The sequence below is a fragment of the Dermacentor silvarum genome, unplaced genomic scaffold, assembly GCF_013339745.2.
Source record: "Dermacentor silvarum isolate Dsil-2018 unplaced genomic scaffold, BIME_Dsil_1.4 Seq783, whole genome shotgun sequence".
NCBI lineage: Eukaryota > Metazoa > Arthropoda > Arachnida > Ixodida > Ixodidae > Dermacentor > Dermacentor silvarum.
Window position 1 is genome coordinate 43,779 of NW_023606772.1, and position 14,898 is coordinate 58,676.

The window sequence follows — 14,898 nt, forward strand, 5'->3', positions numbered from 1 at the left end:
AGATTAACTTTCTCATATCTGATAATTCATTACGTGTGTGCTCGCCATATTCAGGTTGGACTGTATATACATGCAGTTACCTTTAAAGAAAAATATTAAGTTGAGCTACATTGAACTATCAGGCTTCTCTAAAAACAAATTTGTCATTGATAGTGAGAACAGAGTTTTCTATGCAATGGAAAGTTATACTGGCACAAGAAAAAGATGACAGACTTCTAGACTTTAGCGTTTTAATGCCATCTTAAAAATTGTGGCAGAACCCATCTCATGATGACTGTTGACGATAATGCATTAGCACTGAATGAATATCGTGACATAACGTATTGTTACCACCGCCACAAAAACCTGCATGTGGCCTCCGAAATGCATAGTTCACCGGTGCGTGTGGACGCCGAGAAACGCCATGAGGCAGCTGGGTTGCTTTCTTACGCTCCTTTCTGAACACTCTGCTCCATCTTATAGTGGCACTGCCGAGAAGTCTGTGCATGGCCTCCAAGACTAGAATGTCCCCCGAGAGCGTGGTGCACCGGTGCATGTGAATGCCAAGAAATGTTCCTTTGCTTGCAACACACTCAATGGCACATACTCAGTGACACAAGTTGTCGAGAGTTGTTCTGACAGTTGGTTTCGAAACCTATTCCCCCAGCACAGCAGCCCGATCAGCTACCCATTCGACCAGAAACTACCTAGTGATCTACCCACATAGGCGGGAAGACTGTTAGATACAAACATAGATACATAGAGAGATACAAACACAGACAGACCGAGAGAGAGACAGACAGACAGAAAGTGTTTGCAAGAACTTTTGATTCTCAGCAGTTGTGTTGCACGCCAAGTGCTACTAACAAGCAAAGGACACATGCTGTAGCAGCAAAGTTGAGAACAATGACAAGACGCCGCTCTTTATTTGAAATAAGACACAGTGAGCTTTCTGTGTTCTTTGGTATTTCTTTTCAAGAGAAAAATATACTCAAGGCATTCTCTGCCTGACTAGTATGCAGTAGCATTTTTGAATTGGAAAATTGGAACACACGTATGGGCTCGTAGAGCACACAAAGCTTTCTCTTCTTCATGTTTGTCCTTCTGAAGTGGAGGTGGCACGCACCAAGGCGGCACTCCGAGAAACCACCGTTGGCCGCGGACGCCACTTGAACTGCTCTTCGGTGCCATGGTTGCGCAGGTGGCGCTTGTAATTCCCGCTTTGTGAGAACGCAGCTGGGCAGTGCCTACACTTGAATGGCTTCTCTCCCGTATGCACTCGAACATGTCTCTGGAGATTGGCACCGTTGTTTGAGGCGTACGAGCAAAACTTGCACGAGAATCGGCCACCACTCTCTGAGGCTTCCCTTCGGGGCAACAGGCTTGATCTTCCACGGCCAAAGGAAGTGTGGCCACCTCTTCTGGACTGGCCAATATCTATCTGCAGCTCGCCACTGCCTTCCTCCATCGAGGTCCACCAGACGGCTGTGCCATAGTCGTCGGGACCAGAAGCTGTGGTGGAACAGAGAAAAACTAGCATCAAGAAACGGCAACAGAAGTGAACTAATGTGCAAGAGCATCCCTAGGGTTACATTGTTTTTTATTTATTCATATACAGCACAGGTTTCAATTCTGAACATTGAATGAGGTGAGGTTACAAAACCATTCAGAGTTTCATTTTGGTACCCTAAGAACTAAAAAAAAAAACTGGAGAGCAGGCAAGAGAACCATTATACAGTGCTTAGTGACGAAAATAAGTATAAATAACAGTGTTAGAAGAGTTTTCACAATAGTAACAAATGTTCGCACTTGATATGTTGTAGTAGGTGAAATCTTATTTAGTGTCCAAGAAATAATGTGATATTACAAAAAGCAGTGCACCAGCATCGGTAGCACAGAAGATGCTGAACTGCTAGTAAAAAGGATACATCATAAAGCAAACAGACTCAAAGCTGAAATATGACTGCACAAACTCAATGAGGACAGAGGAGAAAGACATGCATGCGATGGAGCACATTTAGTCTCTGCATTCCATCCCGTCAAAGGCATTTGTCCTCTTCGGCATCGCAGAGGTCATTTTTCGGTTTTGCAATGAACCAATTGGAAAAGAAGATATATATACTGCAAGAGACAAAAATTAGGATTAATGTGAACAGAAATGAAGTCAGGTTACTAACAAGAGTGAGTCAAAGTTAACTGTCGTTCATGGCAAATTACGTGAAGTAGCAAGCAAGCATTGCTGTGACACTGAATGCAACAGGCAGCAAAAAGACTCGTGGGGAAAGCGGGCAAAGACAAAACGACAAGCTTTCACAATCTCACCAAAATGAAATAGCCATCCAACCTGTAGCTGGGTGGGGAGTCCAAAAGCACTTGCACAGAAATACGGACAAACGTTTCAGAAATATTCTTCAAGAGTGCAGATTCTGTGTCTGCCTTATTTGCTGTCTTTGTCCAATTAGTGCTTACTGCACTTAGTTTCAAAAATACCTGAATGAGACAAAGCTAACAGATTGCCTGTAGAAGCTGTTGCTCAATGTCGAAAGTTCTGTGCTAAATCACCCACCAATGGGTCAAATTCTATAAGCCTCAATGCATCATGACAAACCCGTGAGTCGCACACCCGAGTTCGTTCACTTCCGAGGCCACAAAGAGGTTGTTTTGCCAACCCTGTGGTTAGTGCCTAGCTTGTGAACGTGCACCGTGATAAAATATTTCGGGTGCACTAGTGTGCCATAAAGCACTGAACCATTAAAAACATCGCTGTAATGCCCAAACACAGTTAAATATCAATGAAAATTGTGACTTTACACTTTTATTTGTGGCTATGAAGAGTATATTTCCAGACAACAGCAATGACATGTTACCCGAGTTATAACCTAATTAGTAGATTGAATAATAATGAGTCATTGGTTAGCTGAACTATCCACAGCTGAAAACTCTCAAGTGTATCAGAAGTGCTACTATAGACTGTGCATTAATTTCCCGTACATAAATCAGAATTTCTAGCTTTCACAACAGCATAACATATATGCTGGACATTACAGGGATGTAGTTAAAGACTGTCACACTTTCATTTAGATTTATAAATGTTTCTTGGGCAAAAATAAGAACTGTGCTGCAGCGAACGTCTTACACATTTTTACCAATTCCACTAGAATGATCACTGAGACCTTTGCCAAAGCAATCTGCATTTGAAAGCAGGAAGATGGGGGCAGGAGTGCAAAAAATTATTTACCTATTAGCAGCATGTTCATCTGGGCTGATTGGTACATGGTGTCAAACAGTAGATTTTTTACAGGACAAAGAAAAAGGCCACAGGCAAGTGATCAGTGCTCTGTTTTTCATCCTGTGTTGTGCTGTTAAAAAAAAAAGACCTGCTTGTTTAACGCTATAAACTAGTTTTCTTTCTGACGCACACTGAGCTGCACAACAGGTATTGTGATTGAGTCTCATGTTTCTTGAATAAAACCACCAGCTGTTGACGATCGACACTGGTTCATATCTGTTCATTCGAGTAGCCTTTTTATGACATCATTTAGGATAATGTTTTCTGTTTAGTCTTCGTATAAAAACAAAACAGCACCACATCTGCAAGTAAATTTTCACTCGCAATGCAGAGAAGTAATGTGAAAGCTTTGTTGAAGAGCTCTGTTGCAGTTCATACACCAACACAAGTTTTCATAACAGAACGCGTCAACACTTAGTAAAGTTACAAACTTATGTTTTAACTTGAATCACTAGAAAACATGGCAAGCCAAATCACATTTACAAGACAGACATAAGGGCACCAGCCGCAGTCAATGTTTATACAAAATAATGGCATGATTCCCCACTACAAGTTCAACTTTCATTTGGAAACATTAGCTAGCAGCCAAAACACAATGTGACTTTTAGTTATCCTGCAGGTCATTAAACCTCACACGAGCCCAGTCAGATGCAACTGGGAATTGCACCCACTTCCAGGAACGTGGGTTCACTGACTACAAAATGTATGGCTGCATAAAACACAATAAGACAATTTTAAGTGGTATTGGAAGGTGACCACTGTGCCGCCAAGAATAGCAATCTGAAAAGAAAAGCAGAAGGCACCATGTGTGAGGAAACAACTTCAAAAAACACCAAAATCCACTAACAGGCACACTTAGGCACTTAAAAGAAATAAAATGTGAAGAACCAAGTTCATGGATAATCCTCAATTTTACTTCATTCAGTCCCACTGTAGTGAAGTTCGCAATTTCTTCTGCCGAGATTAAAAGGTTCAAACTGTACCCAACTAAACCTTTTTCTGCACTATTTAATTTCTTCCATTCTCTCATTGGCAATTGCAGATCACATTTTTAGCGCTTGATCTTGAATGACTCCTTTATATACTCTTTGTCAGAAAATTTCCCCAAGACTAATTTTTAAAACTCCAGAAATGGGCACTATTGAGTTGCTTTATAGGTGCTCAAAGCAGACATCGCCTTGGAAGGGTTTCCATGTAAACTCACTAGGTGGCAGAGCTGTGTTTAGCAACACAGATAAACCAGTTCAGTTCACTGTTCGCTTCGTTGGTGCACTTAGTTGGACATTACGCGAGTGACATGATGGCACAAACTCCGAGCAATGAGTTAACATTAATTTCTATGTTACGCTAGGAAAAAACCATGGTGAGATACGGAACATGGTTCCACAAATATATACTAGTGACAAAGAATTAAAATGTGAAAAGTATGAGGCTGTCACTGCAAGAAAATCACCGTGTTGCTGTGCACATGATATAAAAAGATCTTAAATTGAGCAGCAATGTTTCTCACCGGAATAGAAAACTTGTCCTTTGCACACAGAAAGAGAGAGAAACTATAACAGGTGCTGCTATACGTTTGGAAAGGGCCAGAAGTAATCTCTCGTTTTACGTAAAGCATTACTGCTGTAGACACTACCAGTATGACCCTCTAACAAAGCGATATAGTGCCGAATGGCAGTCACAGTTCACCCACCTCTAAAGAACTAAAGCAACGACCATCAAAAACAAAGGCAATGCTGATCGCATTTTTTTATGCTACATTCTTGGTGCACCTGACAGTCAAACAATAAACCACAGCTTCTGCAGTGACGTACTAAAACAGTTGCGCCAGGCAATTTCTCACTGCCATATGAGGTGTGTGAAAAATGAGGTCAGATACTCCAAGAAGTCTATGATTATACGGCTCCTGCAATGTGTTAAATAAAAGAAACATATTTTTTAGTAGTTACAAGGAACTGGTGTGTCTCTCATATATTAAACAAGGTTTTGTACACTTCTTCCATTCAATAAGACTACAAGATACCCGCAGAGAAGCAATATGAAATGTACAAAACAAATATAAACTAAGCAATACACACCACCTAAGCATCTGGCTTGCGCATTCATTCCTGTTATGAGTGGCACAAACTTGCACTGAATTAAACTGTACTAAAAACAAATGATCGGTACTTGCGCACATTGGTGCATTGGCATCCTTAAAAGTAAGGTTGGAATAAAAGAGTAAAAGTTGGAAAATGAGCAAGAAGAACATGTCTAGTTCTGAACAAGTAACATACTGCGAGAAATACATGAAGGATGCAAAGAGAGACAGGACAGAGCGCAGTATGTCACGTGTTCAGTATGAACCCCCAACTAGTCCACAACAAAGTACTTCTGGCATGTATAGTTCTTTTGCCTGCATGTGTTGTTCTTTCACTAATTTACTAGCATTTCACGAATTTACTAGCATAATTCAGTGTTGAACTTATTTTCTGCACTGCACAGGCTGGAGTCCATCTGGTTGCAACAACAGGCAATCTTGAGCTGGCTGCATTTGGTGCCATTCGAGGAGTAGGGCACAATGGCACCAGGCTGACTACACAATTAATGCACACATTCACCAGGTTACAAGAGCTGCATGTTGAAAAAAGTGACAGCTTGAACATATGCATATTAGACCCGGCATAAACATGGCATGGACAGCTCGGGGTAGACTTTGCATCCTACCGATGTGGAGTGCTCTAGGCAAGTCAGCTGTGTGCTGTAGCTATGGAAACATGCAAATTTCATTTACCACAGTAAAAATGTGAATTTCAGAATTATCTGACAAAAGAGGCATCTCTTGAAGTATACTTAATTATGTTGATGTGGGTTTAACTGAACAGAGTAAGCATATATAGTTAATATTTTTGTCACTATATGAGACTTTGAATGTTGTCATACATGAGTCTAGTCACACCTCGTTATAACAAAGTGGTATATAACGAAGTAATTGGAACTCCCCTTGAAATCCCCATAGCAATTAACATTACAGTACATGCAATAATGGACATAAGGAATTAATTCTGGCTCGATTCCCCTTATCAACTTCGTTAAAATGTGGTTTTCGTGTATGTACCACTTTTCTGTCGGGCCATGGAGAGCGAATCAGTTATTAGTGTGCATCCATGCTAGGCAGCTGCGACTACATTATGTTTTAATATGTTGCTTCACCATCACCCATATTTATGTACATGATTTCATTGTGAAAGCACAAAGCTCCCCTCTTTCTTTTTCACCCATTACCTCCTCTACAATCATGGTCTCCGAAACATCATGTAACAAGTCCAATTTGTCAAATACGATTTAAGGGGAGTCCACGAATGACCTATAGCCAGCTGTGAGTGGTTATTTTGTTCTCCGAACCACTTGCCAATGGATTGTTCGCCGGTGCTCATACAGATGGCCAAGGAAGTCGCCCCAACCTAAGGACCAACCCGGGTTCTGTGTTACAACTTGTAAACAAAAACTATTAAGAAATATAATCACGCCCAGGCATCAACTTGTGACGCAGTGCTCCGGTAGTCTCCAAATTTTTGCTCGTGATTGTACACGAACATTGCACAGTTGCACACAAACAAGAAGAACCGAAGGAAAAAAGAAAGGAAAAAAAAAAAAAAAGGAACACAAAGTTTTGCTGGCCTGCGTCTCCTGTCAGTCTTCTCCCGATAGTCCGTCTTGCCAACGATTCCTCCACAGTGGACGGCCGCCGAGACGCGTGCGGTGGTTTTGTCACCGAACCACTTCAAGTTGCAGTGAACTTCATTCGCAAAACAAATGCTTGCGAGCAACACGGTTTCAGGAGTGGCATTAGAAGTAAATGTGAGCAACACCACCTCGGGAAAGTTCTGCAGGTAAGCGCGCGCGCTCTTACGAAAACGTGTGCCCAAGATGGGAGAACGAACGCAGTCACCACCGACGGCAAAATGTCACAACGCTGCTTGTAGAACTAAAACAGCCGCTGGCTACGGAGCAACGGAACGCCAAACAGCGAACTTGTTGTCGCAGAGGCAGTTTGCAGGTCCCCGTTGACGCACGTGCCACGCGCAGGGCACAATTCGAAGCCGTATGTGGCTAGCCGATTCGTCCGTCTGTCGCATGTAGTACGCCGAAAACTCCTCCCGCTCGAGCGTCGTCGTTTCCTTTCACAGCTGGCTCGCTGGCGACCCTCGGCGCAACCGCGCGAACGCGCTCGTGACACTGCTCCCGCGTTCGTCGTCGTCTTCCACAGCTGGCTCCGTTGCCGCTCATCTTTTCAAAAACACAAAGACGTAACCAATAGTTCAGAAAGACTTTCATGAACTGTCAGGATTAATCCAGTGATAAACACCGGGGCCGCACGTTTCAGCTTCGCTGGAGAATAAAGTGTGTACGGACTACGGAGTGCTTGGGCGGTGTTTTTCAACGCATGTCAGACCACCACCATCAAGTTCCGGTTTCGGAGTTGCGTTTCTTCCGTTTCTTGTTTAATAAATGATGATGATGATGGCAGGAATCAGTCATTTCAACAGCCGGAATAAAACAAGCCAATACAATCCGTGTTACTTTCACCAACGCCTCCTACTTTCACTATTGTTTGTTGACAATGGTCGGCGACTGCGGCCCATGCAGTGGCCCACTTACAAAAGGACTTGCCACGGTAACGTGAGTAGGAACACTAGCGTGGGCGACGTCGTGGCATGTGCACGGTGACGGCGATCGTACCCACCTCCACGTCGGCTTCCGCGAACGTAAATTGCAGCGCGAAAGCTGCTCGCATTTCTTGCCTGCTTGCGCGTATTTGCATCTACTTCTGAAGACATTTCCCACGCCTCAATCCGTCGTCATTGCAGCCCGTCCGAGCACGATAAAAGAGCGCTGAAGGCTTCGCATCGCATATATCGTGCCGCCACTGAAGGCCTCTGCTCGAACGCGCCGATGCGACCGGTGTCGTTTCTACGTGGCCCACGGACATATAGTACTTTCGAAACTAGCGGAACACCGGTTTAAGCGCACCGGCGTGCTTCGATGCCTGTGCGTGTGTGTCCAACCGATTGCATGATGCGTAACGCTGCGCGCATGGTACGCGGTGTCGACTGTCTCATTATGAAGAGCCTACGTTTGTACCTCGCTACGCGGAACGCGAATTACAGCAGGCGCTCGCCTTTCTGGCTACAGGGGCGTGCTGTTTCAAGTGCTGTTTTTGATATTAGTTCATATATCATCGGTACGCCACCGTATTGTGCGTGGCCGAAATTATTTTCGCGCACCTCACGCCTCCCCCCCCCCCCCCCCCCCCAAAGAAAAGAGAAAAGAAATTAATAATAACCTAACAAATAAATAAAAAGAGACGTGTGGGGTAAACCTCTGTGCAGCGCCGTCGGTACTGGACATGTTAGCGAAATGTACAACATAGCTGAGGTTACTATTCAAATGCATAGTTGTAAACAGCCCATGCAATGTTTGTCTGTTGTCGAGGTTGGTAACGTTTTTTGCAGACAGAATGCTATGGCCATGGCTGCATCAGTGATGGGTCTTTCTTGTTTCATCACGGCAGGCTCCCATTATGGTTCTGAATATCTTTGCTGGACATTTCCCTCTCGAGTAGGGGGAACATTGCCTTGTTCTTGCACAGTGCAAGACACTAAAAACAGCTGCACAGTGACATAATGCTGCATGGTTCAGCATTTAATTTCACTTTGTGTTTTTGCTTACTTTTGTGGGTGCAAAATGGTGTCACGTAAACTTGCAAGTGGAGTGCGTTCCATTAACTGTATAACAGATTGGCTATTTGTTTACATTAGTCTCCGTTGTACACTTCTGAAAATAGCAAAATTGCCATTCTTATGTTAGAGAGGCTTGCCTGCCCAAGTGTTGGGAACCAGCACCATACTAAGCACTGGCAATTTCTCGTTACACTTGTGCCCTGGAGAAAAAGGTGCTATCCAAGCGGCCTAAAGAAATGGTAACAGAGGGATAATAGAAGAGCCAGAACCAGTCTACATGAACAGAATTGCATTGGGATGAAATGGAGCGTAAATAAATGTATGAAACATCTTTGCGACTGTGGACCAGTTTCTTATCAGAAAACACAGTAAAGAATATTGTTCGTAGGGAAGGTTCATTGAACCACATGGTTTGGGCTATGGTATTTAAACAGCAGCTTGAAGGTGCGGAGCTACAACTGGAACGGACAGCCCGACCAGAGAGTCAGATGAAAAGTGCGGGGGGTTAGTGTCATCTTGGTGGTGTTCTTGCAGGATCGATCGGCTGTACACATGTGCTGCTGTTGCTCACATGTGTGTCAGTCACTTGTTGTCCTTTGTATAACAGTATAGTGCAGTAAACAGAACAACTTCATGCCAACTAGCCCCAGTCGAAGGCTTATTGTAGGAGATATTGTTATGAGAGAGTGGCCGAGCCGTCTGCATTCATTGGCATGCTGTGAGCTTGAGAGAGAAGCGCACATTCTGAAGATTCAGACTAGTAGGCCAAAGTTGTAGAGATTAGGAAGGAAAGTTCGATGTGAGGATGTGACGTCTTGGGCGGGCAGTCAACTGGTTGCATGTAATGGTGCAGGGAAGTTGGCCACAAGTATTGATTCCTACGTAACCAAAAGGGTTGGCCGGACAAGAAAGCAGCAGCAGCTGTACAGTTGTAGAACCGAATTGTGGCATTGACGTTTGAGACAGGAATGCATGTACTTGCAAACAAGGTCATACTAACCAGGCCAGTAATACCAAAGCTGAAGATGGGTGGGGGTCTTAAATGCACCACCACTGCGTACATATGGGATTGTCCTGTAACAATGTGCTTAGAAATCTGCCCTAAAGTGATTTGATATGACCAGAAGCCATTGCTGACCTTTGAGGCTGTAGTTGAAGTGGTAGAGCAATTGGTCACAAATATGAGTGGTTTCCTGGTGCTTTTGCATCCAGTATGGTGGAACTATTTCTGCATCTTTGAGAAACTTCAAAAGGGCTTCTTCACTCTGGCCAGAGTGCATGTCGTCGATGGCAGGTGCTAGAAAGGAAAGCTGAAGAAGCCAAGACTGTCGTTACTATATGTGTTTCTTCATTACAACACACAGTGCATCCCTACAAATAACTTTAAGTTGAAAGACAAAATTGGTTAGGGATGTGTCATCTGCAGCGTGAAATTGGAGAGTGAATGATCATTAAGCCTGTTTTGATGTCTCGGAGGAATTTCATTTGCTCTTAAGCAGAGTAAGAGGTCTGAGGCTGACATGTGGTTCCTGGCAAAATTTTCTAACAAACGCATGTGCGCCTCACTGTGGTGCAGTGTCTACCAAAGTGTGCACATAACCCCTTCAGTCCCAAATTATGATCGACTGTCGATAAATAAATGTATGAAATTTAGATAACTTTAAGCCAAGGTGCTGCAGACTCCATTAAGCGCAAGTCAAGGTGGTAGAATGACTCTGCATTTTATGATGAGCCACCATAGTGATTAAGTATCTCATTGTTGTTCACTCATAATGGTATGTTTCTTAATAAAAACAAAAATTGTATCACTAGCACGAATTACTTGCACAATTATTGATTGCTAGAAAGGCAAATAAATTCTTTTGCAATTTCTACAGAATCGTCACACCTCCTGTTAAACACTGTAGTGCCTTCTCCAAAGTGATCTTCGGTAGCAATACATTTCCCTGAGAAGTAAAATGAAGGTACTTGGGGTAAGCAGAACGTTCAATTTACCCTAAGCTTAATTTTTGCAGTCTATTTATTGCCACAACTGCGTAGAAATGGCAAAAATATGTTGCGTCCACAAATGTGTACACCGTGACTGAAGGGATATTGCTACGTTCCATGTATTGAGAACTGTGTGTGCACCAAGGTAGGTATCCTTGTGCAGTGCTCAAGGCTTAGGACTCTCTCTTTGGACAGGGTGCATTGTTGAAAGAGAGCGTCCCTTTTCTGAATCATTGATACTTTGATGCGCTTTACTGAGCTGGAGCTTAGGTGTGTAGTTATAGGCAAAAAAGGACTCGTGGCACAGTCAACACCGTGTAGTTTATGATAAGACAAAGGTGGCACTGTCGTTGCTCTTGCACACATGGGAATGCTTTGGATTGGCATCTTTCTTGGAGGACTATAACAACCAGAAGACATGTATGGCGACTCAGGCTGCCACTGTGTCTGTACTAAAACAGCCTGTCAGATAGAATTCATGCCGTATTACGCGAGAACATATTGATACTCAAGTATTTCCACATCAGTTATACTCGGGGCTAAACAATACTAGCTGGAGATCACTAAATTCAGAAAAGAGGGGAGAATTTTAATTGGTACAGTCATGACCTCGTTTAATGCTAAGCCACAGTCAAGACAGGTCATACTTTCCAAAGCCTGTCATTCCCGTGTTGTCACAGTGCCCTTTAAGAAACTTGCACAGACTGTGGTACCACACATGCCTCCGTACTTCGTCTCATAACGAGCAGGCAACGTCGCACAGGCTAAGCAAGTAGTGCGGTCAAGGGAGTCTCACTTTGCGCATTTCGCAGATTGCAGTGCAGTTGCTCTTGACCTGTGACGCTTTCGAAATATAAACTACTTCATTTATCACAACTAAAGCTTGTAGACGCAAGTTTATTTCGAATTACACGTTGTTTGTGCTTCCAGCATATGGTGTACTGCATTTTGGTCGCTAGAGAGCAAGTGAGCTCGTTTGGGTATAAATAAGTTCAGACCTTCGACATCTTTCATGTAATGAATACGTCGTATTCCGCAATATAAACACTTATTTTAATTCAAATCACGTGGTCTGTGCCTCTTTCATAGGGGACGCACTATTTTCTGGTAACAAGTGCGAACAGAGAATGCCTGCTATGCATGAAACGGAGCATAGGTAAAACTAAGAAACCGCACGTCTTGCCCAATGTTGCCTGCTCACTTTTGTGACGGCATATCACAAGTGACCAGCATTGATTCTTTAACATTGTTAATGATGCATCTTTTACAGTGAAGCTGTATATGGCTAGGCGATTCGTCCGTATGTCGCCTGTTTGCAGGAACTATCATGATCAGCAATGGCTCGAGCATCGTTGGCTTCTTCCACAGCTGGATCATTGGCGTCTCTCGGCACAAGCGCGCTCGTGCCACTGCTTCCGCGTTTGTCGTCGTTGTCTTCTTCCACAGCTGGCTCCGTCGCCGCTCATCATTCCAGCGTAGAATTTCACTTCTGTTGTCGTAATGTGGAGGCCGCGTTTACGGGGGTATGAGGCATTGCTTAAAGGGGTATGAGCCATTCATTGTCTTACGTGACGGACAGATTTAATTTTTAAGCAATTTAATTTTGAAGAATCGCAAGCGGCAATGGCGACAACGGCGGACTGCAGGCATACCTTCAGTGACAGCGTTCTCTTCGTCGTCGACGAACGTGTGTTTAACCTCATTAAGAAACACACAGACGTAACCAATAATTGAGAAAGACTTTAATGTACCATCGGGATTAGCCGAGTGATAAACGCCGGGGCTGCACGTTTCAGCTTCACTCGTTAACCATCTGTATTGAGTGCTTGGGCGAGGATTTTTTTTGGAGGGGCCGCACTTGGGAGAAATGTGGGTGCATTGGGCATCAATGCAGATTGTCAAATCAAAAGTACAGCCCTTCTGCGAACTGAATTGTGCCACCGGAGTATTTAGCAATTTGTTTCAACATAATAAGTTTTGACTTTGCAGAGAATAATTCATTGTATCTCGGCTGTTTTAAAAGTGAAGTAGAATCAGTGAATGCAGGTTTCGAATTAAGCCCTTTTTTACCAATATCAGGGGATTGAAAATCAAGCTCTGGCATCTTTGCATTGTGATTAAGAATGCAACAATGAACCAATCTAATTACTCTGTCTGTGTAGAAACTTCCTTGCATGGTTTGCAATTGTTGCCATATTTTTGTTCAAAGGTTTTTGGGGCAACACCTGGGACAACAGCGGGTGCCTGAAATATCAATGCAGTTTGCTCAGCTTCCTAAAGCTTTTCCCTTGAGGGTGTAGTTTTATGGGTTTTATTGTTTGTTTTTATTTTCACTTGTTGGTTGTATTTCATGAACGCAATTCTTTTCATGTCACTTTTCTCCACCTCAGTGCACATGGTGTGAAAAAGATAGTATGGCTCTCTTGTGATTATTACAGGTATCAGTTTGCTGATATGCTTGAAAAGTAACATGTTTGACCAACGTGCAGAGAAGCTGACTAGACACAGACAATTCTGGAAGCGACAGTCAGGCTGCTTTATTGCTGCATCCCGCGAAATCTGTTTTTTCTCGACCTGAATGCATTGGAATGAAAAATAATATATTCAATGTTATGACGGTTTGGGTATAGAACTAGATAATAGACGATCCTTAGAGCATAACAAAATGTATGCCAAAGGGAAAAGAAACGCTGTTGGATGTGGCAGAGGTTTAGCTGGTGTCACTAGAAAATTTTCAGCACAGGTTGGAGAAACTGAGTTTATTGGAAGCTTTAATGGAAGTTGAATTGTCAGCCCTACTATATACAGGGCTTGCTACTTCAGATGATGTGTTCAAGGTGCCATGAAGAGGGAAAAAATACTGGAGGCAGAGAAGACAAAGGCAAGAAAAAAATAGGAATAAACAAACAAATCAAGCCCAGGTGACTAACAAAAGTTCAAAGAATATCCATTATAAGATCTGACTGGCCCAGGGTTCTACAATTCTTTTGCCTGTATTTGTCCGCGTACACCGAGTGAAGTATTTTGCTGCTAACTGTGCGGTGGTATGCTGGCAACAGTGAAACAGCGCATACTCAATATCACGAGGTAGTTTGCACTCATTGCACACAGGCGATGCAAGACTGGGATAACAGGAGATCACTAGGAGAGGCTTTCATCCTGCAGTGGACATAAATGATACGATGGTGACAATCTCGTTTTAACATGACTCTGTCATCGTTGCAGTAGCACTTGATGACCCCAGCCATTGTCTTGTTCCAGAATGACAAGGCCTGCGGAGGTTTCCCAAGATACCACTGGAGACGCAATGCAAGACCAGAAGTTTGCTTTTCGTCTAGCTCTTGCACGCTCAGGAAAGCCAGTGTTTCCAACCACTTCCCATGTCTGAGCCTTCAAAAGCCGATGTGCAGCTCGGGAAACACATTGGTGCTGCTTTTGCATTTTTGTCACAATGTGCGTGTTCTTCAGTGAACTGCACACTCGGGACTTGGATATTTATGTATGTATGCTAAGCAGATGTGGAAGTGCTATGTTGATTTGTGTCACACCATTAGATAACTGTGTGAAAGAGCAAAAATGTCACTTAATAACATGTTGAGGTCACATGATGGGGCATTGCAACTTGTATATGCAGTGCTATTTTATATTATGCTCTTTGTTTTAATGCACAGCACATAGCTTTCCTTCCAAGCACAGTGCTACACCAATTTGTGATCAGTTGCTATGTGTTAAGTTTTAGGGTGACATGCCGTTTTGACTGTATGAAATATAAAAAAAAAAGATAGATTGGCAGTTCTACACTACATCTCTTTGGTAAGTCCCAAGTGTTGAAAAGCAAGTATTTGTCCAATTTCCCAATGTTATTGCTTTTAACTCCACTGCATGTACCTTGTTGCAGACAGTACTTTTTGGCACTGT

General features: G+C 43.2%; 1 protein-coding gene across 1 annotated transcript; it reads right to left on the reverse strand.

Moving 5' to 3' along the window:
* Positions 1–1,069: 1,069 nt before the first annotated feature.
* LOC119435544 (zinc finger protein 513) lies at positions 1,070–10,271 on the reverse strand. Its single transcript, XM_049659867.1, has 2 exons — positions 10,130–10,271; positions 1,070–1,491 (listed from the first exon to the last, which is right to left on the reverse strand). Exons 1-2 carry the CDS (start codon positions 10,269–10,271, stop codon positions 1,070–1,072), a joined length of 564 nt encoding a protein of 187 aa, XP_049515824.1.
* Between the last annotated feature and the right edge of the window lie 4,627 nt (positions 10,272–14,898).